Here is a 25,691-nt window from a genome sequence, read left to right as displayed (position 1 = left end):
CACACTATATTATATAGCGCCTGCCTCTTCGAGTTGCCGCGCGGATGGAACGGGATCGTCAGTGGCAGGCGCTAGACCTAGTCGCCCGCAGTAAGTGTAGTGTTGTAAATTTTTGCTTACTTGCGCCAGGAGCTAAAGAGCTCATCTCTGCCCTTTAAGGCAATTAGAGAAGTTGAGAGACTCACCCTGGGTGACCAAGCTAGTGTGAAAAGCTTACAGGAACGACAGATGGGCCCACCATCATCAAAGTGCCTCCCGGATCTAAATCTCGGCTCTAAATACACAGGGGGAGCGCGCATATAAACTGGAGTTAATGAAGTGAACCTGCTGGTGGTTGAGCCCCAAAGCCAGCAACCCTGTATTTGGGGAAGGGGGTTATTTCCGCCGCCCCCCCCCGCCCTGCAATGTCTCATTGTCAAGTCTTACGTGGTACTTTCACACTTTGGAGTCACTTTCACCTGCACCTTTGATCCTCTGATGTGGGTAGCCGGGAACTGAATGTAAATGTACCCACATTTACAGATGAAGAAACAGAGGCTCAGGGGGCACAAATGAGTTGCTCAAGTTGTCTTATCACCTATAGGACTCGGGCCCCAGCTGTACTCTCAAAGCAGGGCCTTTCCTCTCTCCCAGGAAGACCTCAGCTGGCCATCTTGTTTCCTAAGTGGGGCCGGGGGAAGCTGGTCAGGGTCTCCTCTCAGAAGGCAAAGCCCAGTGATTCCCTGTTACCTCCCAGCCTTTCTGCCTACCTATTGGTTGTCTTAAGCATCCTTTGGGACCAGTGCAAATGCCCCAACCCTTGAGAAGAGAAGAGAGGTCTGTTTTCCAGGCCATGGAATCTTTCTTGGAATGTCTAGAATTGGGTTGGGAATTCTGGACTCCAGACTATTTAGCCACCAGTGTTCTGGGAAGCCCTTCTTATCCTGGGCCTAAACTTGCCCATCTGAAATGTGGGGAAATAGTGACTCTTACTTGTCCATGATGACCTGAGGAGCTCTTAATTCATAGAATCTTTTGTGATCGATGACCAAAAAAGCATAGAATGCAAAGGTCACTGGTGCAGGTGAGTATTGGCTGCTTATAGCACCCAGAAGGCAGGGGAGGGAGAGTAGCAGCTGGACTGGGCTGCTGCCATTCTTTCAAGAGAACATTTCGCACCTGTCTCGACCTGCCTCCTTTAGGGGCCTTTGGGGAACTTGTAAAAAGGAAGGGAGGCCTAGGCATGGAGGGATGGGATCTTGCCTAGTTGGGAACATCATACAAGACAAAGTCCTTAGGGCTTCAGAAATGATGGGAGTAAGGGGCACCTGGGTGGCTCATTCGGTTAAACAACTGCCTTTGGCTCAGGTCATGATCTCCGCCGGGTCCTGGGATTGAGCCCCAAATTGGCTCCCTGCTCAGTGGGGAGACTGCTTCTCCCTCTCCCCTCTGCTCACACACACACTCTCTCAAATGAATAAATAAAATCTTAAAAAAAAAAAATGATGGGGCTTCCTAATGCTTTGCTGAAGTGAGGGGGTTGCCAGGACTAGTTAGCCAGTGCCATATGGTGACCCCAAGAGCGCACACTGCCCACAGCCATTTTCAGCCACTCCAGGACTCCAGCTCATTCTCTTTATTTCCTGTGCTTTTTTCAGGGCCGTTGGCCCACATGGCCCTGCAGGGCACTTTCCAGAGGGCCCATCATGACCTCAGTCACTGAAGAACACAGCTGACAAGACTCCACGTGTCTAGCAGCAGTTGATAGCTGGTTGGCTCAGTCAGGTGGGGGCAGGTATGAGCGGGGGTCTCCAGGGAATGGCAGAGCGGGCACTTGGTTGTAGTGGGCCATGAGGAAGATGCCAGCAGTGCCACAGACAAAAAGTGACAGCATGGCCAAGAAGCAGACACGGTCCAGCACACGGCCCACCAAGAACCACTCCTCACTCCCCTGGAGGTGAAAGGCGGGGTGTGGGATGATCAGCGGTGACACCAAGCCTGCCCTGGATCACTGTGCCATCCTCAGCCATCCAGCAGGCCTCTATTCTCCACGGCCTTGGGCCCTTCTCACCTACTTCCAGGCCTTAACCTGCCTTCTGCCATAGTCCTCTGGCCCCAATGTCCCAGTTCCAATTTTCTCATCCCATCGCCCTACCACGGCCACCCCACTCATCTTGCCCCCATCTCAGTTCCACGTCCCTCCCTGGGTACTGAATCCCCCTTACACTGTCAAAGTGACTCTGCTGGTGTTGGGCGAGGGCAATCAGGTTGCAGGCTTCCACACATGCCTGGATGGCGGGGGCGGCCTGCTTCAGGCTGCCGCACCACTCCTGGCTGTGCTCTGGCTCCGGGCCTTTCTCTGGTGGGAGGGAGGGTAAGGTCAGGGAATAGAGCAGAGAAGAACTAGTCTGAGAAGGCAGTCTCTCCCAAGGGGCCCTAGCTTCTCTCTCCCCACCCCAGACACTTATCAACACTCATCTGCTCTGCCTGGTCCTTTGGCTGATAGCTAGCCCTCCCCGTCTGGAGTCCCTGGGGACGAGTGTCTCCACGGTCATCCGTACCCCACAACCCCAGCCTCACCTAGCTTCTCCAGCGCTGCCCTCACCAGCCCATTGCGCTGCCGCTGCCGGAAGAGAAGTTCACTTCGAGGCAGGCAGAGAGCAACCTCTTCCCCGGCTGTGGGCAACCATCCTGAGGAGCCGTTCTGCAGCTGGCGCCGGGGGTCAGGCACAGCCGCTGGGGCAGGTGGGCAGACGTGCATCCGCAACAGCTGGGGCAAGAGCCGGAGGAACACCTGGAGAGAGGATTTGGTGGTGGGCTTCGCCTAGAAGCTAGCTGATCTGGCATGGAGCTGGGTTTCTGAGCCTAAGGGGAAGGTTGGGCGGGAGGGCTCAAGCCACTAGGGGCCCAGAGGCAGCACACGATGGCCAGGGGGCTTGACCCCTCTCAGCTCCACTGTTCTGTGCTAGACACAGGGAGCCTAGATCCTCCAACTTGTGTGCATGGCAGCATCACCAGGGCACTCGCTACCCAGGTTTCCAGATCCCACCCCCACTGTTCTGGTCCAGAATGCCTGGGGTGGGCCTGAGAACCTGCATTTGCAACAAGGGTCCCAGTTGGCTGCAGATCACACGGACTCCGGAGCCAGACTGCCTGGGCGGAATCTTGCCTCTGCTTCCTCACCAGGCAACCTTGGGTAAGTTAATGAATCTCTCCGTGCCTCAACTTCCTCACTTGCAAAATGGAGATGGGACTAAAACCCACCTTGTGGGAGATCTGTGATGATCAAACGTGTCTGCATGCATAATACACCGGCCACATAATAAATACTCAGGATTTTATTAATCCATTGGGCACATGCTTCAAGATATACACAGGGCTGTTTGCCACTGAATGTGGCAGGTGAGTAGGGAAGGAGAAGGGGTGGAGAGGAGGACGTGTGTGAGTGAACTGGACGGGAGGACGCTGGAGTGGGCAGGGAGGGGCCTTGCCTTTCGGACCCCACGAGCCATGGAGTGTGTGTGGGGGGACCGCAAAGACACGTTGAGCACGACCACGGCATTCACGACAATGAGGATGGTCACCACCAGGAGGAAGGTGAGGTACCTGCCGGGGTTGAGTGGGCAGGAAGTGGGGCTGGGCCCTTTGGCCCTTCATCTCTAGATGCACCCCCTCTCTTGGCAGCCAACACCCCCCAATCCCTTAGGGTGAGGGATTGGCATTGAGGGAGGTGGGTGTGGCAGTGTTAGGAGGGACTTCCTGCCCTGACTTCTGGGCAAGGTTGGGGGAGGTGGGCGGTAGGTGTGAGGGGCAGCCTTACTTGCTGATTAGTGGCACTGCCTGGGAGGTCTCGGGCACCTTCTTGGCCACGAGGAAGAGGAAGACAGTCTGGGCCAGGAGCACGTTGATGGCGACGGTACACTTCTGGCCCCCCGCTGCCCATAACCAAGAGGTCTTGAGAGCTGATGTCAATTTCCCTGCTGTGGGGCACCTCCCCCACCCCATAAGGAGGCCGATGGCTCTGGTCTCCAGGGACAGGTGGTCCTGTGTGCGGTACCCCAACCCTGCGTCCTCCCAGCTCATCCCTGTGCTACCGCCTGGGGCCAGGGCTCCCCTCCCACCGGCTCCTGGTACCCTTGGCAGGAAGGAAGTAGATGAGGATGGCGACTGAGGAGATGAGGACACAGGGCGCAATGATGTTGATGACATAGAAGAGGGGCTTGCGCTGGATCAGCAGGTAGAAGACGACCTTCTGGTGGCCTGCCTCCTCCACCGGTGCCTCCACGTCCAGCAGCATCTTGGCAGGCCGGTGCCTGATGGCCCACTCCCCATTCTCTGCGGGAAGCAGGCCAGGGTGGGCGCAGAGAGGGAAGCCCCCGTCCCCTAGCTGCAGGGTGGCCAGCACAGGCCCAAAGGAGCACCATCCAAGGAGCCCGGATACATGATCCCCCTCCCACCCAAACTGGGAAAGAACTGTGCTGAGCATTTAAAGATATATTTTTTACAGTTTACTGTGGTTTTCACCTTGAGTTACAGGGAAGGGGGTCTGAGCTTAGTCTGGTTCTTCCCTGGAGGCCAGATCCAGCAGGGATCCTGGGAGGGAGTTTACCTGTGAAGGCCTCAGGGTCGATGAAAATCCACTCGATGGTCTGACCATCTTCCTGGCTGAGCTGCAGATTGATCTCATTGGTGCTGTAGGTCTGGGACCTGGGAGATGGGGAGGGAAGGGGGATATATTTGAGTGTGGGTAGAGCCACCTCTGAGATCATCCAGATGATCCTCAAGGGCAGTTGTGGACAGTATTGCCTCCAAAAGCACAGCCCAGAGGGGCGCCTGCATGGCTCAGTCGTTAATCATCTGCCTTCAGCTCAGGTCCTGGGATAGAGCCCCTCATTGGGCTCCCTGCTTGGCAGGAAATCTGCTTCTCCATCTCCCACTCCCCCTGCTTGTGTTTCTTCTCTTGCTGTGTCTCACTCTGGCAAATAAATAAAATCTTAAAAAAAAAAAAAAAAGGAGGGTCTCCTTGTAAAAAGAACACTTCTCTAAATTATGGGAAAAACCCTCACACAGACCTTCTCCCCCCCACCCCGTTTCTGGATAAGAAGACTGATTCATCCTTCACCTCTCCATGGGGTGAGGGGTGCCACTCGTGCATGCCTTCTTGCCCACCCACCCCGGTCATTAATTCCTCCTTTGGGGTACAGGCAGGGAAACTGGGGCAGGGAAGGAGGATGAGCAAGGGGACTGTGGCTTAGCAGGGAGGGACGTGGTCAACTTCAGGTGTCTGAAGATGACAAGCACACAGGCCCCCCGAGGCCCCTGGTGAGAATGCCTGGCATCCCCCAGCCAACCAGGCTCCTCTTAGGGCCACTCTGAATCCCTCCCCGCTGCCCCCACCCCCGGTAAATGGCCTCACTGGAAGACGAGGGAGCAGTTCTGCCAGTCGAAGGGGAAGTAGGTGACAGAGACCGGGCAGGATGAGCGGAAGATGGCCGGCGGCAGCCAGTAGACACAGCCGTCAGGAGACACCAGCACGTTGCAGTAGAGGGCCACCTCGAACACGCCGTCCACGCTGTGCACAGGCAGGTGGGGCCGCGGGGTTGGGGCGAGGGGTCACGTCCCCGGCAGCCCCAGGCCAGCCCTTGCCCTGCATGGATGGGGCCTGGGGACAGCAGCCCTTCGCGGCCACAGAGCCCACCACCTCTTTCCAGAGGGCCCCCCACCACACCCACCTCCGGGCTTCCTCCGGCCTGTCCCCTCATCACCAGGGCCTGGTCACAATGGTACTAACATCTCCCCAGCTCTTGCCAAGTGCGGGAGGCGCCCCTGAGAGAAGCCCTCCATGTCTATTCATTCCTGACGGCTTCTGTGGCAGCTGCCCTCATCCCCGCGGCCAAAGGAGGGCAACAGCCCACCAGAGGACCGGGGACAGAAGAGATGGAGCCAGGCGAGGGGTTGGGTCTGCTCGCCCGGCCCTGTCCCTGGCGGCACCTGCCCCCGCCAGTATTTTCTGGTCTGTACCTTCTGCTCACCAGGCCCTTTCTCCGGAGCCCCCTTGTACTGGGCCCTACCCTTGTGTCCTTTTGTCCCCCCAACCCCTGCTTGCGCCCCTCCTCACTTGTTCTCCAGCACGACATCTGGCCGCCACACCATGGTGGACGGCACCCTCAGCACCCATAGGCCTTCGTAGTCTTGTGGGTCCCAGCGCAGGCGATAATCACACCACTGCTGCAGGGAGAGTGGGCTTGCCAGGCCCTGATCTCCGCCAAGGTACCCTCTGCTCCCCCCAGGAATAGGATCCTAGCCCAGGTGGGTCAGAGGAGGCAGGGAGGGGATGGGGGAAGGCAGGTAGCTCTAAGGGCCCTGGGATCTGATAGAAAAAGACTGCAGGGTGGCCTCTTACCATCTCTATCCAGACATTGGTGGTGAGGGCCTCCTCTCGCTCATTCTAGGGGTATAGAACAGCAGGCTGAACCCCCATCACTTGCCCTCTCCAGATGTTAGTCCCTCTAGACCCCCGTTGGGCGCTACAGGACCCCAGCCTCTTGGGAAGCCCTCGTGGGAGATTTCCAGTCCCCCAGCCTTCCCCCTGTGGAGTCCTTCCCCCGCCTCTCCCTAGCAGGTCCCAGGGGCCAGATACACTGGGCCATTATCTCCCCCACTGTCCTCCAGGCCTGTGGCTCACCAGGGAGATGAGGTTGGTGAGCGTGAGCTTCAGGCTGACATTGACCACATCTGAATCGCGCTCAGCGGGCCTCAGGTGGGGGTTGTAGCTGTGCATCAGGTCCCCGAGCAGACGTTCCTCCTGGTTCCGGCCCTCAGCTCCTGCAACAGATAGAACTGAGCCTGGGTACAGGGGCTATGGGGCAGAAAGAGGGAGAGGCCACAAGAGGGTGTGATGCGGAGAAGTAGGGTGCTGGGCGTGGGGGCAGGCTTCAGTAACCCTCTAGACCCTCTGTCCCTGGGCATTGGGTCTCAACTCCAGTCCTCCCCTGGCTCCTGATCCCCTGTGTCCACACCCAAGCAGACAGCCAGCAGCAGCAGGAGGAACAGCAGCCCTGGGCCCCTGAGCATGGTGCCACAGCTCTCTACAGTGACGGGTGGGACAACAGCTCCCAGCTCAGGGTAGAGAGATGCAGACTCTGGGTCTCATATAACAGCCCAAGCTCCCACCCCAGCCAGGCCAGCCCAGCCCCACCAGCTGTCCGACCACAGCACTGTCAGCTGTTCCAAGACGGACAAAATGCCAGGCTCAGGTTACCTGGGCTGGGGAGCGGACAGAGGGGGCCTATCTGCTCCAGTAGAGACAGCCCAGCCTCTATCCCCACTCTCTGATTCTGCTGTCCCAGCCCCTGTTCCTTCTCTTGGGGGAGCTGAAGACACAGCCAGGGACAGATAGATGTGGGAGGGAGGCAGAGTGTGAGGAAGGGCCCTGAATTGGGCTCTCTCCTTCTACTTCCTCTAGGGGGGGTCAGGGTTTGGGGAGGTATGGAGGCATATTCTGTACCTGAGTTTCTCTGTGATGTGGTTGAGGACCACAAACTGTCCCCCCAGCCTAATATCTTCATGGATTCCTCCACTGGGCCCGGACACTGCAGGCAAAGCCCAGGAGAGAGATCCACTACGTTCCACAGGCTTTGATACCTTAATGCAAATTAGGGTGCCATTTCGGGTGTCCTCCCAGGCTCTGAGACATAGCACATAGGACTGGTAAGCTTTGAAAGAAGGAGGGCTGAAGAAGATCTGAAATTTGGGGGCTCTTGGGAATAGACCAGCCGCTGAATAGGGGCTCCTCAGTGTGGCCTCTGTATTTCTTAAATTGGGTATTTCTTAACTTGGGCACCTGGGTGGCTCAGGGGGTGAAGCGTCAGCCTTTGGCTCATATCACGATCTCAGGGTCCTGGGTCCGAGCCCCATATCAGGCTCTCTGCTCAGCGGGGAGCCTGCTTCTTCCTCTGCCCCTTCCCCTGATGCACACGTTCTCTCTCTCTCTCTCTCTCTCAAAAATAAATAAATAAAATCTTTAAAAAAATTATCCACAAACTTAGGGAGTCCCCAGCATATGACAGGCCCCAGGCCAAGCAGGCAGCAGGGGATTTCGAGGGAGGCAGGGTTAAGCCTGAGCGGCTCACAGGAAGTCACTGCTCAGTAAGACAGGTAGATAAGGTCAAGGTTGTGGCCCTCAAAAAGTCAGATGAGGGGAATGCAGAAGGGCCAGAAAACACGCTCCATCCACTTTGTAGTTTGAGGTCAGGGGAAGGGTGGGGCTGAGGCTGGTCTAAGAGCTGAATGTCCTTCAGCCAGTTGTGGCCATGGGCTCAGGCTACCTACCTGTCTTTTGACCATTTATTCAACAAACAGCTCAGAATGTCCCAGTAAGTTTGTAAGACAAAAAAAAAAAAAATGCAGGTTTCTATAAGTGCTAGCCACCCATGGGCATCGTGGGGGACAGTGTGGTGAGGCATCTAAGGGCTACGTGTCCCCCTCCCTCCAAATAAGTGGTGTCTGCAGCATTTCAGCGTGTGTCAGTGAGCTGGAACTCTGCCTTGGAGATCTGTGTGAGGTTGGCTCAGACAGCCCGAGTCCCTCCTGTCTGTCCTCACCAGGACTTTGGGGTCGGAGGGGACAGCAATGGTGGCACCTGCCTTCCCCGGTCATTCACTTCTGTCCTTGTGCTCAGTCCTGCTCCAGGCCCCACTCCCAAGCATCACTCTTGCCTCCAGGAATCTAGGTATGTAGCCCCCTTTCCCTGAAGTTTACGAAGCCAATTCCCCTTCTCCCCAGTTTGCCCTTTGGTGCTCCCCAGAGCAGTACCTCTCTCCCTCTCTAGTGCCTCCAAGACCACATGTTGGCATGCCCATTAACGGCTCCTGCGAAATAATGGACCACCTATTCTCCCCCAACCACACACCGCCCCCAGCCATGGTGGTCTGGCCCACCCCAACATTTCTGACCTCCCCTTTTCCCTTCTCTACAAGTGTCTGGGAGGGAAAAGGAAGGTTGTGGAGCATGACTTCCCTCTGGGATGAATTATGCCACCTCCCCACGTATGAAGAGATTTCAACTCCTGTTTTCCCCCCTTCTTTCCTGCTGTGGGAGAGAGGCCAAGTCTCCTTGGTGTTCTCAGGAGGGCGGGTCACCCGAGGAGGGCTGGCGCTGCCAGGAGGGGCTAAAGGGGTGTGTGTGGAAGCATTAAGAGAAAATCTTCTGCGGGCTTCATTTGTGTCTAACAGCTACTGCCCCTCTGTCACCTTCTCTTCTGGAGGCTGGAACGTTCATTTCCCAGGCCCCCTTGCAGATAAGGACGGCCGCGTGATAACGTCTTGACCTGTGGGATGTCTATAGAAGTCAGCTGAAGGGCTTCAGGGGAGAGCCTTTGCTTCCTGAGGCAAGGGGTCAGAAATGACTGGCTCCTTTCCTGTGTTAAACCCAGATGTGAAGAGAGGATCAGTGGCACTCTGCTTGCACCCTGGGGCAACAAGCATGAGGGCTGGGACGCTGGGCAGAGAGCCCAGAGCCTGGGTCTCTAATAGCTTTGGGGGACTGCTGAGCCAAAGTGGCAGCCACTGCCTTGTGATCTCATCACAGAATAAAGACGGAGCCTTATTGGTTTGAACTGTGGTTCTTTGGGTGTCTGTTCCTAGCAGCCCAGTGCATGCCTCAGATTCATCACTGTTTGGCCGAGAGTGAGTAGCGCTGATGGCCTGGGAAGAGTGTGTAGGGACACCCTGTGGTTTCACAGGAAGCTGGCCCCTTGTGGGGGTGACTCCCTGGGGAGTTTCCCTGTCACCCAGAGAGGGGACCAGTGCTGACAGCGCCCTGGGGCCGCGGTGCTGGAGGAATATGTGCAGCTGGGGGTCCTGCTGTGACCCTGGGAACCCGTGCACGGGGCACTCTTGGTCAGGTGTGGCATTTTGGGGTTGTCTTTTGGGGGAAAGTTCACGGCCACCTGAGCCGGGAAGATGCAGAGCCTTCACCGGGAGGTTGCCAACAGTGCCATCATGTGGCAGAGAGAAGCAAGGACAGTGACTGAGGGATCTGATTCAGGATCTCTCTTGGTGCTTGAGATGCGGACTCTCTCAGAGGAAGACCCCAGGAAGGTCCCAGACTTCCTCCTCATCTGATGGTGTAAATCCAAGCTACTTTCCCTACTCAGAGGGGAAAAAATATAAAGATTTGTACCTCGAATCTGTGCACGGTTTTTATTGGAAGTCAGAAGTAACTAGGATCAGTTTTGCCATTAAGAGGTTTGTCTTTTTCTGGGCACTGGGTTCCCTGGTGGCAGTGGGCCTAAATCCTAGTATAAATGAATAGAAGTTTTTATAGTCATGTAAAAAAAAAAAAGAGGTTTGTCTTTTGTTCATTTCCACTGAAAGACTAAAAATCTCACCTTTTGTATACCTGAGCTAATGAGGTCTCTAATTCCCTCTGAGGGAAATGGGTTGAGCTGTGACAACCTTAAGTGAGTACGTCAAGGAGGAGAATAATTGGGTCCTCTGTGTTTGCTCCCAATGCCCTCAGACCCCCGGCCAGCCTCAGACATAGGAGTCCACAGGCCCATCCTCTGTGATTCAGGCGCACAACTGAGGAATGAGTTAAATTTGCAGGACGGGAACCATAAGAGACTCTTAATCATAGGAGACAAACTGAGGGTTGCTGGAGGAGAAGGGGGTGAAGGGATGGAGTAACTGGGTGATAGATACTGGGGAGGGTGTTTGTGGTAATGAGCACTGGGTGTTAGATAAGACTGATGAATCATAGACCTGTACCCTTGAAACAAATAATACATTGTATGTTAATTAGTTGAATTTAAATGAATTAAGAAAATTTGCAGGACATGTGTAAGGAAGGACCTTTATGACTACTAGCAAATTTGATTTTCACAACACCTCACAAACAGAACTTACACAGTTTGTTGGTGAGAAAACCGAACCTAAGAGATGAGCGTGGCTCACCCCAGATCATCCTCTGGTATAACAAAGCACCCCCAAACTTTGTCTCTTAAAGCAACAATCATATGCTATTCCACACAGTTTTGGGGGGTCAGGAATCCAGGAGCAGCTTAGCTGGGTGGCTCTGGCTCCAGAACTCATGGGACTGCACCCAAGATGTTGACCTGGATGGTGATCTCCTCTGAAGGCCCCATCGGGGCTAGAGGATCCGCTTCCAAGGTCACTCACGGGGCTGAAGGCAGAGGGGCTCAGGTCCTTGCCAAGTGGGCCTCTCCACAGGACTGCTCCCGTGCCAGCTGCTTCCCCAGAGTGAGAGATTCAGCTGAAAGAGAAGAGTGATGGAGCGGGAGGCAGGGAGTGCTGCAGTGTCTTATAGAGCCTAATCTCAGAAGCGACACACCGTCACTTCCGCCTCCTTCTGTCAGTCACACAGACCAAGCCCGGTGCATTGTGGGAGTGCGCTACACAGGGTATGAATACCAGGAGGTGGGGATCTCTGGGGCCCTCTTGGAGGTAGGCTACCATGTCTCCCAGCATCTGCAGCCTCGGCCTTCGGACCTTGGGATAGGATTGTCGGGGGCTTCCTTTGGGATAGAGTTGTCAAATTTAGCAAATAAAAATACAGGATTCTGGGCACCTGGGTAGCTCAGTCTATTGAGCCTCTGACTCTTGATTTCGGCTCAGGTCATGATCTCAGGGTGGTGAGACCGAGCCCCTGTTGGGCTCTGTGCTTTCTTTTTTTCTTTTCTTTCTCTGCCACCCCTCAAAACAAATCAAAACAAGATGCCCAGTTAAGTTTGAATTTCAGATAAACTATAATTTTTTAGTAAAAATATGTCTCAAATATTGTATGGAAACCCTACTTTGGGGAGAAGAGTTGCCCAAGAGGAGACACTTCTTCGGGGAGGGCTGAGTTCTAGGGCTCTAGGATCGTGCATGTGACCTGAGGTTGACAAGCTGACCTTTGGACTTTTTGAGTGTTGAGCTTGGCCCTTCCACTCCGTCCTTGGCTTCCCTGAGGGACCCAGACAAAGTCACCAAGGCAGAAAGAAAGGTCTGGGGAAGGCCATTTTGCAATCCTGGGGCTTCCACCCCTGCTGAAAACCTCTTTCCTTAAGAGATCTGGAGAGGAAGGTGTCACCACATAAAACCCCCACTGGGACCTCAGAAGCCCAAGGCTGAGGGGCTGTGGAGAGGACGGTGGCTGGAGGAACAGGGAAGTGAGAGCACAGGATCCTGCCTGCTCTACCCCCACCTAGGAAGGGGAGGAAGAGGAAGCCTCTGCCTTTCTCATTCTTCACAGAAGGGTCCCAGCCTGAGCCAGCCCCCCTTCCCCCCACAAATTGTCCTGCTCTGACCCCCAGTCGATATCCACTCTCAGACCTCCTCAGTGGCTTCATGGTGTTTAGCTGCAGAGGACCCATGTTTGAAGAGCAGGGCTTCCCCCTTCCTTCCCTAATCTCAGGAAAGCCCGACTCTTCCTGCCCCAGGCTTGCAGCACCAACTGGACTCAAGCCCCAGGGTCAGAAGTTGGCCTCCCCAGGAAGGGCTTGTCCTCTGTCAGACATCCCTGTCCACACGACTAGCACCAGCCCCCGCCCGCCCCCCCCCCCCACCGGACACTGCCTGGGAGCTGGGCCAGCAGGGCAGGGCAGGCCTGTTCTAGATGAAGCGCTTGTCCTGCTCATGGTAGGAGAAGGGGTCCCCGGGGAAGGGCTGAGGTGGAGGCTGGTTGTAGGCGCCTTGCAGGAAGATCCAGGCTGTGCCCACCACCATGATGGGCGTCACCACAAACAGGCAGAGTCTGTCCACCGTGCGGGCCACTCGGTTCCAGCAGTCCTTCTCCTGGGGGCAGGGGGGCAGAGACAAGGTGGTGAGGAAGGCGCTCAAACCATGGGCCTACACCCCAAGCCGGGGCCCAGTGACAGAGGCATGGCCTCAGTGTATCTGTGGGGGTTGCCCCGGCTAGCAGTGGATGGGACAGCTGGTGTGTTCCCTCTGTCCAGGAGACCAAGAATAGGGTCACAGCCCTCCTCCTCACCCCACTGCAGAGCTCCAGGGGCTGAAGAAGAGCTGGGGTGCCAGCAGTCTCTCTCAAGGGGCTGAGGAAGGTTGCATCGTCCCCTCTCCTCCCTCTTCACCCTCCCAGCCTCTCAACGCCATGCTGGCCCCTATGTGAACTGGAAAACAGGGCCCCTTTCTCAAGAGAGAAGTTTAAAAATCATATAATATTGAACGACCACCTAAGGCTGCCTTTTAAACGGCCGCTTATGTCTAGAACATCAGACTTGGAGTTGAGCGGGGACAGAAAATGACGGGTCTGGCAACAAAGAAGGAACCCTAGGGGTGCCTGGGCGGCTCAGTGGGTTAAGCCTCTGCCTTCGTCAACTCAGGTCATGATCCCAGCGTCCTGGGATCGAGCCCCAAATCGGGCTCTCTGCTCAGCAGGGTGCCTGCTTCCTGCTCTCTCTCTGCCTGTCTCTCTGCCTACTTGTGAGCTCTGTCAAATAAACAAATAAAATCTTTAAAAAGAAGAAGAAGAAGAAGAAGAAGAAGAAGAAGAAGAAGAAGAAGAAGAAGAAGAAGAAGAAGAAGAAGAAGAAGAGGAGGAGGAGGAAGGAGAAGGAACTTTAAGGGAGCCACGTGCCTGTGGCTATGCCTTGGTGCACGCTGTGTGCAGTGAGCTGCCAGAGGGTTCTAGACTGGGGCTCAGCCTCCCAGCAGGGCCCGGGGTCTGCACCCACCGTGAACTCCTTCCTCTCAGTGGGTACGTGTCTCTGAGGGGAAGCGAGGCCCCCTGAAGACAGGATACACTCTAGGCATCAGCCCCCTGTGGCTACTCACCTCATTGTAATTGTTCTGGTCCCTCATGTGGCTGACAATGAAGTTGGCCCCATCCACGGCGGGCTTCAGCTCACTCAAGAGCTCCTGCTGGGCTTGCTCAGAGCCTGCGGGGGGCCGGCCTATGGAGACAAGCCCAGAGGAGGGCATGAGGCCTGCCTCCAGCCCACCTTCCGCGGATGGGCAGCAACCCCAAGCCCCCCGACGGGGACCCACGTGCGGTGGTGAGGCGCCGGGCCAGCCCGTGGCGCTCCGACTGCTTCTCAAACATGAGGTCACTTCGGGACTTGAGCAGGAAGTACTCCTCAGCCTTGGAAATGTAGCCCAGGGAGCTGCTCCTCCGGACCAGAGCCCCCGGGCCAGGTCCATCGTCCGCCGGGCGGGACATGTGTAGGAGTTCCGGCAGGGTCTCAAGGAAGAGCTGCAGCAGGTCGGGGGTAGGGGTGGGGGGGGGGGACGGGGGACACAGGAAGCCCATTTTACTCACATGTGCCACCTTGGCACATCGAAATGTCTGTGAGTCCATTCCCGACTGCCACAAAGTACTGCTGAGTCACATGCTGTCCCAGAGTCCTGCTATCCTCTAGTGACGGACCCTTAGCTTGCTTCCAACTGTCCCTCATTGCCCACGGCACAAAGCAGAGCTCATTTGTTCAAAATGAATTATATACGCAAAACAAAAAAGAACAAGGCCCCCAATGCTCCGTGCTCCTCTCCAGACACTGAAGACCAAACAAGCCCTCAAACTTCCCAGAACAGCAAGCAGCGGCTGAAAGGCAAGGGCACCCTTTCCTGGGCATGCCACCCCCCATTCCTCGCCTCCTTTTCCATCAAGGGTAGGGGGAACATACAGCAGAATGGGCAGCTGTGAAGTGTAGAGCTAGATGAATTTTTATAGATGCTGTCAACCATGTAAACACCCCCCAGAGGAGATCTCCAATGGGTTCCCAAAGGGTCCCTGGTGCTTCCGCCAGTCACTTCCCCCCACCCCCTTGGGAAGCCCCCTCCCAATTTCTATCGCTAAAGGCTGGTTTTGCCTGTCCTTGAACTTCATAGAGAGGAGGCTGTGCAGCTTGTGCTCCTCTGGGTCGGGATCCTTCGGAGTAGCAGCCGGCCGGGAGAGTCGACCATGCGGCATGGGTAGCAGCACGTGGCGCTTCGGCCACGCAGGGCCGGCATACCCGTGCGATCATGCCGGGGTGGGGGGGTCTTTCCCTGCTCTCCTGTAAAGGGATAGCCGGACCATCTCCAGGTTTTGGCCGAGAACCCTCACCTTCTTGACCCCCTCAGACAGTACGTGCGTGCTGGGGGTGCGAAAGTGGATATTGAGCACGATGACGCAGATCACGACGACCATGGTCACCAGCACCATGCCGAAGAGCAGGAATCTGTAGGGACACACTCACTGTGGAGCCCTGGTGGGGCAGGGCGTGGCAGGGTGTGGTGGGTGGGGCTGGCTGGGGGTGCGTGGCACGGCACAGACATCACTCACTTGCCAATGAGGGGGATGGCGATGGACGTGGCTGGCAGCCGCTTGGAGATGAGCAGCAGGAAGACAGACTGAGCCAGGAGCACTGAGATGGCCATCGATGTCTTCTCACCACCTGGGGGAGCCCAGGACTTAGCAGCTGTTCCCTCTGGTCTTGGGCCCAGTGGGTCCCACCATGGCCCCTGCACCACTGTTCACAAAGCCACCACACCCTGATTAACATTGTGGGGGTACCGAGCTAGAACACATGGGTTCAAATCCCGGCTCTGGCACTTACTTGCTGGGTGACCTTAGACAAGTAGCCTAACCTCTCTGTGCCTCAGTTTTCACGACTGCGAAATGTTGTGAGGACCAAGTGAGAGAGTGAGTGTTAAATGCTCATCATGCTGCCTGGGGCTCAGTGATCACCAGGTCTCACTGTTAGCTAGCTTGCTGCCACTCGGCCCTCCAAAAATCACAGGTCTGGTGTGTCCCCCTGTACAGAAAGTTCCAGGGCATCCTCAGAGCCCCCATATTTCCCTAACTCCTAGTCCTCCACTCAGAGACCTCCGGCCCTGCACCGCCCGGCTCCTCCCATCGGAGCCCCTGAGCATTCTGAGGTGGCCACTGCAGTCACAGGCCCACAGCCCTGCCCCAGGGGCCCTTCTCTACCTGGAAGCTGCGTCCCATCCCATCTCCAGCTCAAGCACCACCTCTTCCAGGAAAGTTCCCCCATTATCCTACCCTGGAGGCCATGCTCTCAGACCGGCAGAGTCCATTCTCGGCCCGCAACGAGGCTGGATCACACTTGGCCCTGGGACTCACTGTGCCTTACTTCTAGTGAATACACTGAAACTATTGCAGAACCAAGTGAGCACAATTACACATGCCCTTCTAGAACCAAAAGAACATCAGCTGCATGCCCCCACGCCTGGCTTCCCAGAGATCCCTTCAGCCACCCACCGGTTCCAAGTGGATGGCCTTCTGTGTGCCAGGCCCGTGGTCATACACAGTGACCAGGACAAACCTGATATCTGCTCTGACAGAGGGACAGTCTTGTGGTTCTCTCTGGGGAACTTCCTTGGGAAGTCCCACTGTGAGAAGCAGAAGCAAAGTCCAAGAGAGACGGACTCCCCAGGGGCCCTGTCCATTTGGAGATGTTGGACAGCATCACAAAACCCTTTCTTTAGCTGGCCACATGGCCCTCCTGCTTGGACCCTGGGCAGGAAGCCCTGGAAGTGGTGACCCCCTGTGTCTCCCAGGAGGAAGGGAGGGGAGGGTTGGGAGGACGAGGCTCAGGGAGTAGGAAAGGCTCCCCAGCCGGCTGGGGGCTGGGACGGGCTCTGAGGCTCACTGTCGGCCGGCAGGTAGAAGACCAGGTTGATCATGAAGGAGATGAGCACGCAGGGCACCAGGATGTTGATGACGTAGAAGAGGGGCTTGCGGCGGATGATGAGGTAGAAGGAGACGTCCTGGCGGCCGGGACTGTCCAGTGGGACACTGAGGTCCACGTTGATCCTGGCTGGCCGGTGCACTATCTCCCACTCCCCATTCTCTGAGGGTGGCAGAAGGACACCTTGGTGTCAAGTTGGGCAAGGGGGCCGGGGGTGGGCTCAGGGCAGGACTGGGGGCTGGGGAGAGGGGACATGCGGAGGACGGCTGGGGTTCTGTTTGCAGGTTTCCCTCCCTGGGGAGTTGGGATGGAGGTTTCAATCTGCAAGAGAGAAATTCTCCTCTGGGAGTGTTTCCCTCCCTTCTTGGAAGATATAGAAGCTAAGGCCATAATATGGTTCAAATAAGTCTTAGAGATAATGATTCAGCAAAAGTAAGACCAATCCCTCCCCCTCCACTCCTTGGGGATGGAGCAGCCTTGGGACTAGTGTGACGTTGGTCTCCTTTGATGGACAGCGGCATGGGGTGGGGGACCCTAGAAGATCTGAGCCCGCTCATAGATGGGGGTGGGGGGTGTTGGTAGGGGGCGGCACACACAACAGTAGAGTGCCCGCTAAAGCCTCAACCACACCCCTGGGCTGACTGGGAACAGAAGGCTAATGACCCCTCTTATCTGTCAGCCACATCCATCCCCAGGGACCCTGTCCAGATCCAGGAGGGTCTTCTGGCCTGGGCAGCAGAAGGAGTGGGGCCCTGGAACCTGTTGATCACTGCCTGTGGGACATAGTCCCTCCAGTTGGACTTCTTTTCCTTTCAGTGTGCTACGTTTGTGTCGGTAAGTATGTCTGTGTATGTTTCTCTGTGGGTCAGTGTGTGTCTGCCCATCGGTGTCTCTGTCAGTCTGTGTTCCTTTAGGTCCATGTTCCAGTGTGCATGTGTGTGTGTGTGCAGGTGCATCTCGGCGGGGGGGGGGGCGGTGTCAGGGTGACTGTATCTGTGGGTGTGTGTCTGAAGGGCCCGTCCACAGCCCCCCCACAGCCCCTACTCCCAGCACCTGTGAAGCCCTCGGGGTCAATGATGATCCACTCCACGGGGTAGAATCGGCCCTCTTCCTCCTCCTGCTTCAGACTCAGGGTGATCTCCTTGGCTGTGTACTTGAGGGAACTGGGGAGGGCAGTGAGTAGAGGGAGGTCCTCAGCCATTGGGCGCAGCCACTGATGGCAGGGGATGGGGGAAGGCTAGTAGTGGAGGAGGTTCATGGTCAGAGGGGCTGTTGGGGGTGTGAGGGAGCTCTAATCAGGACAGAGCGAGGCCTGTGCCCAAGAGTGCTTCATGAACCTCAGTCCCTGGCCGGGGTGAAGGGTGGCTGGAGAAGTGGGTGCACCTGAACTTGAGGGAGCAGTTCTGCCAGTCAAAGGGGAAGTAGGTGACGGAGATGGGGCAGGAAGAGCGGAAGATGGCAGGTGGCAGCCAGTATACATAGCCCGAGGGGTAGATGAGCACGTTGCAGGAGTAGGAAATCTGGAAGGAGCCGTCGTTGCTGAAGGACAAGGATAAGGGGCCACCGTCAATGCCAGCCAGCTTGGAACTGGAAGGGTTGGGGGGGGGCAGAGCGGGGAGATGATGCCAGGGAGGGCTGTGGCTCAACTTGTTCTCCAGCACAATCTCTGGGAGCCACAGCATGTCAGGGGGCAGGCGCAGGACACTGATATTTCCAAATTCTTCGGCATCCCATTGCAGCCGGCTGTCTGTCCAGCCCTGGAAGCCCAAAAGAGGTGTCAATGAGAGGTTCTGCTGTTGCCCAGGCTCCCCTCAACTCTCCTCACTTCCCTGAGGGAGGACTGGGCAGGGTCTGAGAGCTGTGATAAGAGGTTTGGGGGAGGTGGTACAGAGTTAGGACTGAGATCTGTCATGTACAGCTGTGTAGAACGTACACTGCACAATCAAGGGAGCATATTTCCATTGTGGGCATAGAAGATGTATATCTGTACTATGAACTTCTGACAGGTGGCAGAAGAGTGTCTTCTAATAAAATCAGGATATTGTGACAATTTCCCCATAGACGAAGGATCCCAGTCTACCAGAAGTCTCTATCTGAGCTAGCTAGTGACTTCAAAGTGGTGGGAAGGGCAGCTGGGCTCCTCCCGGAGGACAGGAGGATCCCCTCCTGGAGATCCCAAAGCAAAAGGGAGCACAGGGAAGCCTGGGCCCTGCACCCTCATCCCCACACCCCAGCACTGAGCGGGGTATTCTTACATGCTCAATCCACACGTTAGTGGTGAGGGTCTCCTCCACTTCTTTCTGTAATCACACACGAGACAGCTGTCCCCCAGGGCCCGCATGGTTCTTCCACCTATGTACATTCACCAAGCACCTACTCCCAGCCACCACCCAGGGGAAACCATGGCAATTGGCCTAATCAGACTCCTGCCACAAGTATTCACAGTCGTGGGGGGGGGGGTGCGACCCAGGAGCAGGGACAGTGTGTGGCCTTCTGAAGTGTGTCATGGGTCTGATATGGGGCACACCCCAGAGCTGAAGCTGGAGGGGAAGGGGGATTAGCCCAAAGCCTGTAGCAGCACTGAGCGTGCAGAACACTGGAGCCTGCTTCCCTGGGACAGGAGCTACCATACTCCAGTCTGGGGCCTTGAACTTCCTCCCTGTTCATCCCAGTCCGAGAGACAGCCAGGCTTCCCAAGAGCTGTTCCTGCCCTCCCGTCCCCAGCCGGGCCACAGAGCGGGGGGGTCTCACCAGGGAGATGAGGTTGGAGAGTGTGAGGGCCAGTGAGACCTCTACACTCTCCCCCTGGTTTGCTGGCCGGAGCTCCTTGTTGTAGCCTTTCTCTTTGAACAGGTGCCGAATTAGACGCTCCTCCTCGTTCAGGCCCCAGCTACCTGGGGACGGGTGGGGTGCAGGGCAGGGGTGGACAGGAAGGGAGCTGCCCTGAAATCCCGCTGGGCCATGGGGCTGGGCTCAGCAGGGGGATCCCACCACCCCTACCCCTCCAGGGAGAAATAGCAGTGGGGGTGGGAGGTTGGGCCCCATGTTAAGGGAGGAAGCACCAGGTAGGTAGGGTAGGAGGGGACCATGCAGTAGGGGCCCTGGTGTGAGTCCTGAGGGCCCTTCAGGGTGGGGTGATGTCTGCTCTTACCACAAACAGCCAGTATAGCCAGCAGTCCCAGCGTCAACCCGGGTCCCTCCATCCTGTCCCTCTGACTGGGTCTCGTGGCTGCCCCTCAGTCTACAGGGCTGGGGAATGTGGGTGGGTAGGAGAGCGGACAGGTGCGGGGAGGGGGGGGTCGTGTGCAAAGGGAAGTGGCAGCCCGGAAATGCAATCTGACACGTCTGGGCATGGCTCCGGGTATAAAACCCAAGGCAGGTGCCGAGGGGGTGGGGTGGGGATGGGGACTGGCCGCCAGGCAGGAGCCCAAGGACAGGAGACTGGAACTCCCCATGACTAGCAGTAGGGGTGGGGGCTGGGTAGAGGCACTGGACACTGGGGGCAGCACTGGCCATCCACGGGGAGGGGAGTGGTGTCAGGTCAGCTGTTGCCATTTCTTGAGGAGCAGACATGTATGCGGAAATGGGGACTTAGCGGCCTCTCTCCAGTGTCTTTATGACCTCTGCCAACTGCTACTGGAGGCTGGACCCTGTTTGGCCCTAATATTCACCCACCCAGTTCTCATCCCAAGAAAGCTCCAGAGTTATCACTGTAGATCATAAATAACGTTTATTAAAGCAGCCGGGATTTTCTGATGACACATCTGGGAAGACACATGGACCCAGGCCCCCCGCCCCCCACACCCAATCAACTGCGGCTGGGAGTTGATCACAGGAGCCCCTTGGAGGGATGGGTCTTGACCAGGGGTTGGAGACCCAGACATGGTTCATGGCCCCCTGACTGGGGAAATCTGAGGACTGAGTGGGGGGTGCCCCTCCCTCCCCAACCCCTGGCTCTGCCTTGCACCCATTCGGGGTCCCTCTGCCTCGGCCAGGGCGGCCAAACGGAAGGCCTGCAGGGCCTGCACCAGCAAGCGGGGGAGGCTGCGAGCCATCGTGGCCGGTTCCAGGCCTACCAGGCCCCCGAAGACCACATGTTGGCCCCCCAAGCCTGCCCGCACCCAGGCTCGGAAGAGGCCGGTCAGCGTCTTGGAGCCCAGATCAGCCAGGACCTGAAGAAGAAGGAGGGAGTCAGGGTCCCACAACCCAGCTCTTGGTCTGCCTCCTCCTGAACCCCAGAAACTCTCACCCAGATCCATTCCCCCCTATACCCTCCAAATCCTGCACACTTCCTGCTCACTTGGACACCCCCACGTGTCTTTCTACTCACACCTCCCCCCCACACCTTCACATCCACCCAGCACTCCAGCTAACACGCAGATGCCCTCCCTGCCCCTTGCTCCCAAGACACCCCCCCCTCCACCCCAAGTTGCTGGGGAGCAGGTCCTCCCTCCTGCTGTGGAGGGTACCCCTTCTGTCCCCCTACTCATCAGGGCTGACCCAGGTCAGCCTTCTGAGGCCACTTTGAGTGAATGTGGGAAGACTGACGACCTACCTCGTGGAAGTCCATGGCCAAGTGCTCTGCTGGGACCTGCAGGATCCAGGCATGGGTGCCTTGAAGGGTGGTCAACTTCTGTTGTAGACTCTCCAGCCCAGGGCAACCTGCAGGAAGGGGAGAGGTCCTGGCAACAGCAGAAAATGCACCCGCAAGGAGCCAGGGGTGGGATTCCCTCAAGGACCTCAGTGGACCGCCTCCCACAGGGCAGATTTCTCCTCATGCTACAGATGGGAAACTGAGGATCAGAGAGGTTAAGTGATAACAAAAGCAGATGGTCTCTGTTGAACTGAACCCCCAAAGAGTCATCATCCCTACTGCGGGGGTGGGGGAGAGGGCGGGGGCTCAGGTGGGGAGAGCCAGCCTGCGGGTTGTCCCACGAATCCCCCTCGCCAGCCCTTGGCCTGCTACTCTCCCGGCAAAGGCCCGTAGGGGGCGTCATTACCGTTCGCTTCCACGCGCAGCTCTGGCCTCCGCTTCGGGAACCGAGCGCCAGTAGCCAGCGATCCTGGGGAGACGCAGCGTTAGGGGATCGCCTCCTCTGCGCAGTTGGTGGCGGGGGGGGGGGGGTGCTGGGGCTGGAGTGTGAGGGCGCGGGGTACCTGGGTGCAGCCGCTGCTCGCGGGCGGGGTGTCTGGGAGGCTCCAGGAGCGACAGAGCGGGGCGAACCAGGGTGGGGGCCAGGCGCCGCATCCCTGGGCTCGGGCCAAGCAACTCCTGAGCGCCCCGCAGCAGGCCCAGCAGGGTGTGCGCCAGCGAGCGCAGCTCTGCGGGCGGGACAAGGGTCCTAGAGGCGGTCAGACCTGGGCCGGGCCCCCTGTCTCCCGGCCCAGCCCTGGGAACTGGACTCACCGCATCGCCTTCGGCGCTGCAGGCACTGCTGGTGCGCCAGACGCGCACAGGCGGCCGCGGGCCCGGGGCACAGGCGGGCATAGAAGGCGCAGGGCGGGGCGGCGTCTGCCTGCGGCTCCCCAGGCGGCTCCCAGGCCAGCAGCTCCCTGCAACTAGGCTCTCGGCTGGAGGGGGTTGCTGCGGAGGGTGGCGGTGGGGGGCGGCGGTGGCCAATTCAGCCCCGGCTTTGGACCTCAGCCCTTGCAGCTCTTCCCCGAAGGGAGGACAGGCTTTCCCCACGCAGTAAGGGGCTGAGGGCCGTTGGGATGTAGAGGGGCTTGTCCCAAGGGCTGTGAGCAGGGCACTTCGGGGAAAGGTGAATAGGAATGGGGCACTCACCACTCATCTGTTCCTGAAGCCAGTCTTTGAACACCGCCACACGAGTGTAGACCCCAGGCTTCCCTGGCTCTCCGCATCCATCCCCCCAGGAGGTGACTCCATACAGGACCTCCCTGGGGCGGGGCCCAGGCTCAGAACAGGTCAGGGGGCCTCCAGAGTCACCCTGCGGGACCCAAGCCAAAAGAGAGAGTACTACATCGACCTGCCCCTCTCGTATGCCAGCCTGACAGTTGGCAGGGTGGGGCAGCTTTGAGTTCTGCTGGGGGTTCTACCCTTGTACCCCCTTTTAGTGGTGGAGACATGAAAGCTCAGACAAGTTGAATGACAGCCGACTGCAGAAGGAAAGAAGCTGTCCTGTCCCTGGGGAGCAGCTTGCTCAGCACCCTAACATCAGTCAGGGCTCCTACCTGGCAGGAGTCCACGCCCCCGGCCAGGTAGCCAGCACATAGCATGCTGCTGGGGTGCAGCTCGGGCCCCAGGGCCCTTTTGCAGGTGTCAGTGCTGAGCAGGGGCACTCTTGCCTCTCTCACCGCCTCCGCCTCAGGCCCATCTACAGGGAATCGGTGGAGGGAGCTCAGGCCTGGAGGGCAGGGGCCTTGCTAGCAGGTCCCTCCTCCCACTACCCTCTTTGATTCCTCCCCCTTTGCAAGATCAGACAGCATTTTGCACAGGTGATGGGGGGAGGGGGTCAGATTCCCTACACCCGGCCTTCCCCAACTCCATCACCCTAACCCCCCATTCTTCGCACTCACACTGGAAGCAGCCCCATACCTTCGAAGAGGGCCCCCCAGCCCGCGATCGCGCAAGCGGTGCCGGCTGGGGGTTCCCGGGGCCCCTGGGGCAGGCACACAGGGCGCCACGCCCCGGCCGGGCTCACCGGCGTCCACAGCTGCACCAGGGCCAGGTCGTTGTGGAAGGTCCTCGGGTCAAACTGCAGAGGGAGTGGCCGCGCAATAGTGATGAAGCGTGGGGTGGGGGTGCTCCCCACTTTGAGAGCCTGGGGTCTGTCCTCTCACCTTGGGATGCGGCAAGATGCGGTTCACCGGCACCTCCTCTGCTTGCTCCCCCTGGGGCCCCTCGGCTAGCGTCACTGTCCACAGAAGTTCGTTCTGGGCACTGCGGGACAGGCGGTAGTCCCTTGAGACCCGGCCCTCCGCCCACGGGCACCACTCAGCAGGCCCGCACGCCGGGCTCTGTCTCCGCTCCTTCTCGCTGGGCAGGGAAGGTGGGCGGGGGAGAGGCGGGGCCCCCCAGTAGGTCCAGGAGCCTAGCCTAGCCGGGAGTTCCCAGATAATCCGCGCCCAGGCTGGGCGGCGAGGGCGCCTTGAGGCGGGGAGCAGGGCAAGGCGGTGACCGCCGCCAGGGGGCAGCAGAGACCGGCCCTCGCGTGTGTCGCCCGCCAGACGACCCCGAAAGAGTCACACCGCGCACTGGGGTTGTGGGCTGGTCAAGGGCCTGGGGTCCAACGTACCCCGCGAAGCAGTGCGCTGCGGTGAGCACCCAGGACGCCGCCACCAGGACGCCGCCACACAGAGGCTGCCCTCCGAGCTGCAGCCTCACCAGCCAGGGCCAGGCTCCGGGCGGAGCAGCGCTGCCCCCAACAATGCGGCCGTGGGCCCGTGTCACGTTGACAGCGCTTGGGCGCCTCTCACCACAAGGCCCTAGAAAGGCGACATGGGGTCACAGGGGACAAGTCCTGGCCCCCTCACCCTCGAGGCCCTTCCAGGGTTCACCCCGCCCTTGGCCCTGCCCCCTGGAGCCCTTTCAGCCTTACCTGGCTCTGCTGGATCCTGGAGGAGGGGGGCCAGAGGTCTGGGACGCCCAGCGCCTGCTGAGACACAGACCTCTGAACCTCATGGCTAGCCTCCCAACCCTCCTGCACCCCAGGTGGAGCCTGAGCCCTCTCTCTGCCCTACCGCTCCCCTCTGTTAGTCCACCCCCCAGCAGTCAGGGTCTATTTCACCATGAACTCACTGCCCACCCAATGACCCTGACTCTTCCTGTCCTCCCGCCTTTGCACAGACTATGTCCCAGGCCTGGCGTGCCCTTTCCACTTGGTGAGAACTTCATCAGCATGTCTCAGTGGCAGCCCCTAGTCTCTGTCCCCAAGAGGGAGTCGAGTGTGAAGGGAAGGGATGGGATGGACAGAAGGTCGGGCCCCGGGTAGTCAGGGCAAGCTCACCCGGGCACGGGATGGTATGGTTGGCACAGCCACCGCACTCATGCAGTCGGTGTCGAATCTCCATTGCCACTCGATTAACTGTCCACTGGGCGCTCCTCTGGGCGGCCTGCAGTGCTCTCGTGCCGTGGGCTGACAGAGCTGCTGGGACATGGGGCACAATTCACGTGCGGCTGGGGAAGAACCTCAGGCTCCAGCCCTGAGCCTGCCTGGGGAGACGGGGAGGGGGGGCAACGGGGGGGGGGCTCCGGGAGCACCTCGGCAGAATGGGGAGGAGAGTGAGTCTCAGGGCCCCAGGGCCCAGCGTGCAGAGCAGATGGCCCCAGATTCTCAACCCAAGGGTCTTCTGTGATTCAACTGAGCTGGGCTAGAATCTTTGAAAAGGGACTTTCCTTTAAAACCTTGAAGGAAAAACAGCACCCCAGAGGTAGAGACATCACCAAATCTGGGCTTCTTGACAAAGTATCGGGGTTAAGCAGCCCACCTGTGGGCCCAGAGAGCCAAGGAGATGCCACCCGGGACCCTTCCTCCTGCTAAACCCAGAATCTTCCCGGAAGCTCCCCCCTCTGCTGGTTGCTGCCAGGTCCCCTTCCCTCTGCACCCTTGTTCTCCCCCTTCCTCACCCACCTGTGCCTCAGTTCCTGGTCCCTTCTCCCCGCAGGGTGGGCGGGAGAGGCCAAAGGTCCAGATGAGTCGGGGTGGCAAGGTCACGCTCCCCTGGCCCGGACCCACTTCCTCTGTGTTCCTCCCACCTTGGCCACCCCTCAGTCTAACCCGGGCTCACCTTGCAGGATGCTGGGGGGCAGGCGCATGTAGAGTGGGTGCCCACAGACAACCCATGGGTCTGGGAGGGGCAGCAGCAGCAGCAGCACGAGCAGCAGCATGGTGACCTGGAGCTGGGCCAAGCGACCCTGCCCTCTTTCCCCCTCTGGGTCTGCCCTCCAGGTGTTTATCCTTCCTTGTCTGCCTCCCACTGCTTTTCGGCCCCTGGGTGTTAGATTCTTGTCCCCCAAGTCACCTGACTGTCCTTGGACATCAAAATCACCCACTTCCCTCCAGCGGCCCCTCACCTGGCCCTTAACTCCCGGGAGCCC

At 58.2% G+C, this 25,691-nt stretch overlaps 3 protein-coding genes across 6 annotated transcripts; all 3 read right to left on the bottom strand.

Moving 5' to 3' along the window:
• Positions 1–1,746: 1,746 nt before the first annotated feature.
• On the bottom strand, positions 1,747–7,053 carry CHRNG (cholinergic receptor nicotinic gamma subunit). Its single transcript, XM_046018898.1, has 12 exons — positions 6,999–7,053; positions 6,665–6,804; positions 6,383–6,427; positions 6,098–6,207; positions 5,396–5,551; positions 4,589–4,686; positions 4,114–4,314; positions 3,800–3,914; positions 3,471–3,585; positions 2,560–2,773; positions 2,205–2,338; positions 1,747–1,930 (listed from the first exon to the last, which is right to left on the bottom strand). The coding sequence occupies exons 1-12, from the start codon at positions 7,051–7,053 to the stop codon at positions 1,757–1,759; spliced, it is 1,557 nt and encodes a 518-aa protein (XP_045874854.1). The 3' UTR covers positions 1,747–1,756.
• Positions 7,054–12,593: 5,540 nt separating this feature from the next.
• CHRND (cholinergic receptor nicotinic delta subunit) lies at positions 12,594–19,836 on the bottom strand. Of its 4 annotated transcripts, XM_046019534.1 has the most exons (12): positions 19,785–19,836; positions 19,385–19,527; positions 18,889–18,933; positions 18,281–18,390; positions 18,017–18,172; positions 17,687–17,796; positions 16,595–16,795; positions 15,265–15,376; positions 15,046–15,160; positions 13,989–14,193; positions 13,776–13,894; positions 12,594–12,776 (listed from the first exon to the last, which is right to left on the bottom strand). In XM_046019534.1, exons 1-12 carry the CDS (start codon positions 19,834–19,836, stop codon positions 12,594–12,596), a joined length of 1,551 nt encoding a protein of 516 aa, XP_045875490.1. The 4 variants fall into 4 exon arrangements, with proteins under 4 accessions (XP_045875490.1, XP_045875491.1, XP_045875492.1 ...); XM_046019535.1 differs by lacking the exon at positions 18,889–18,933; XM_046019536.1 differs by lacking the exons at positions 18,889–18,933; positions 19,385–19,527; positions 19,785–19,836 and having other exon boundaries at positions 18,295–18,362.
• A 587-nt stretch (positions 19,837–20,423) lies between these two features.
• PRSS56 (serine protease 56) lies at positions 20,424–25,481 on the bottom strand. The gene is made up of 13 exons (XM_046018203.1): positions 25,382–25,481; positions 24,634–24,738; positions 24,193–24,249; positions 23,890–24,079; positions 23,435–23,534; positions 23,190–23,349; positions 22,826–22,968; positions 22,419–22,581; positions 22,041–22,217; positions 21,791–21,955; positions 21,634–21,696; positions 21,189–21,295; positions 20,424–20,805 (listed from the first exon to the last, which is right to left on the bottom strand). Exons 1-13 carry the CDS (start codon positions 25,479–25,481, stop codon positions 20,521–20,523), a joined length of 1,815 nt encoding a protein of 604 aa, XP_045874159.1. The 3' UTR covers positions 20,424–20,520.
• Positions 25,482–25,691: the final 210 nt, after the last annotated feature.

This window comes from Meles meles, chromosome 9 (assembly GCF_922984935.1).
Source record: "Meles meles chromosome 9, mMelMel3.1 paternal haplotype, whole genome shotgun sequence".
Classification (NCBI taxonomy): Eukaryota; Metazoa; Chordata; class Mammalia; order Carnivora; family Mustelidae; genus Meles; species Meles meles.
The sequence above is the reverse complement of the archived record's forward strand: the minus strand, read 5'-3'. Positions and strand labels throughout refer to the sequence as shown.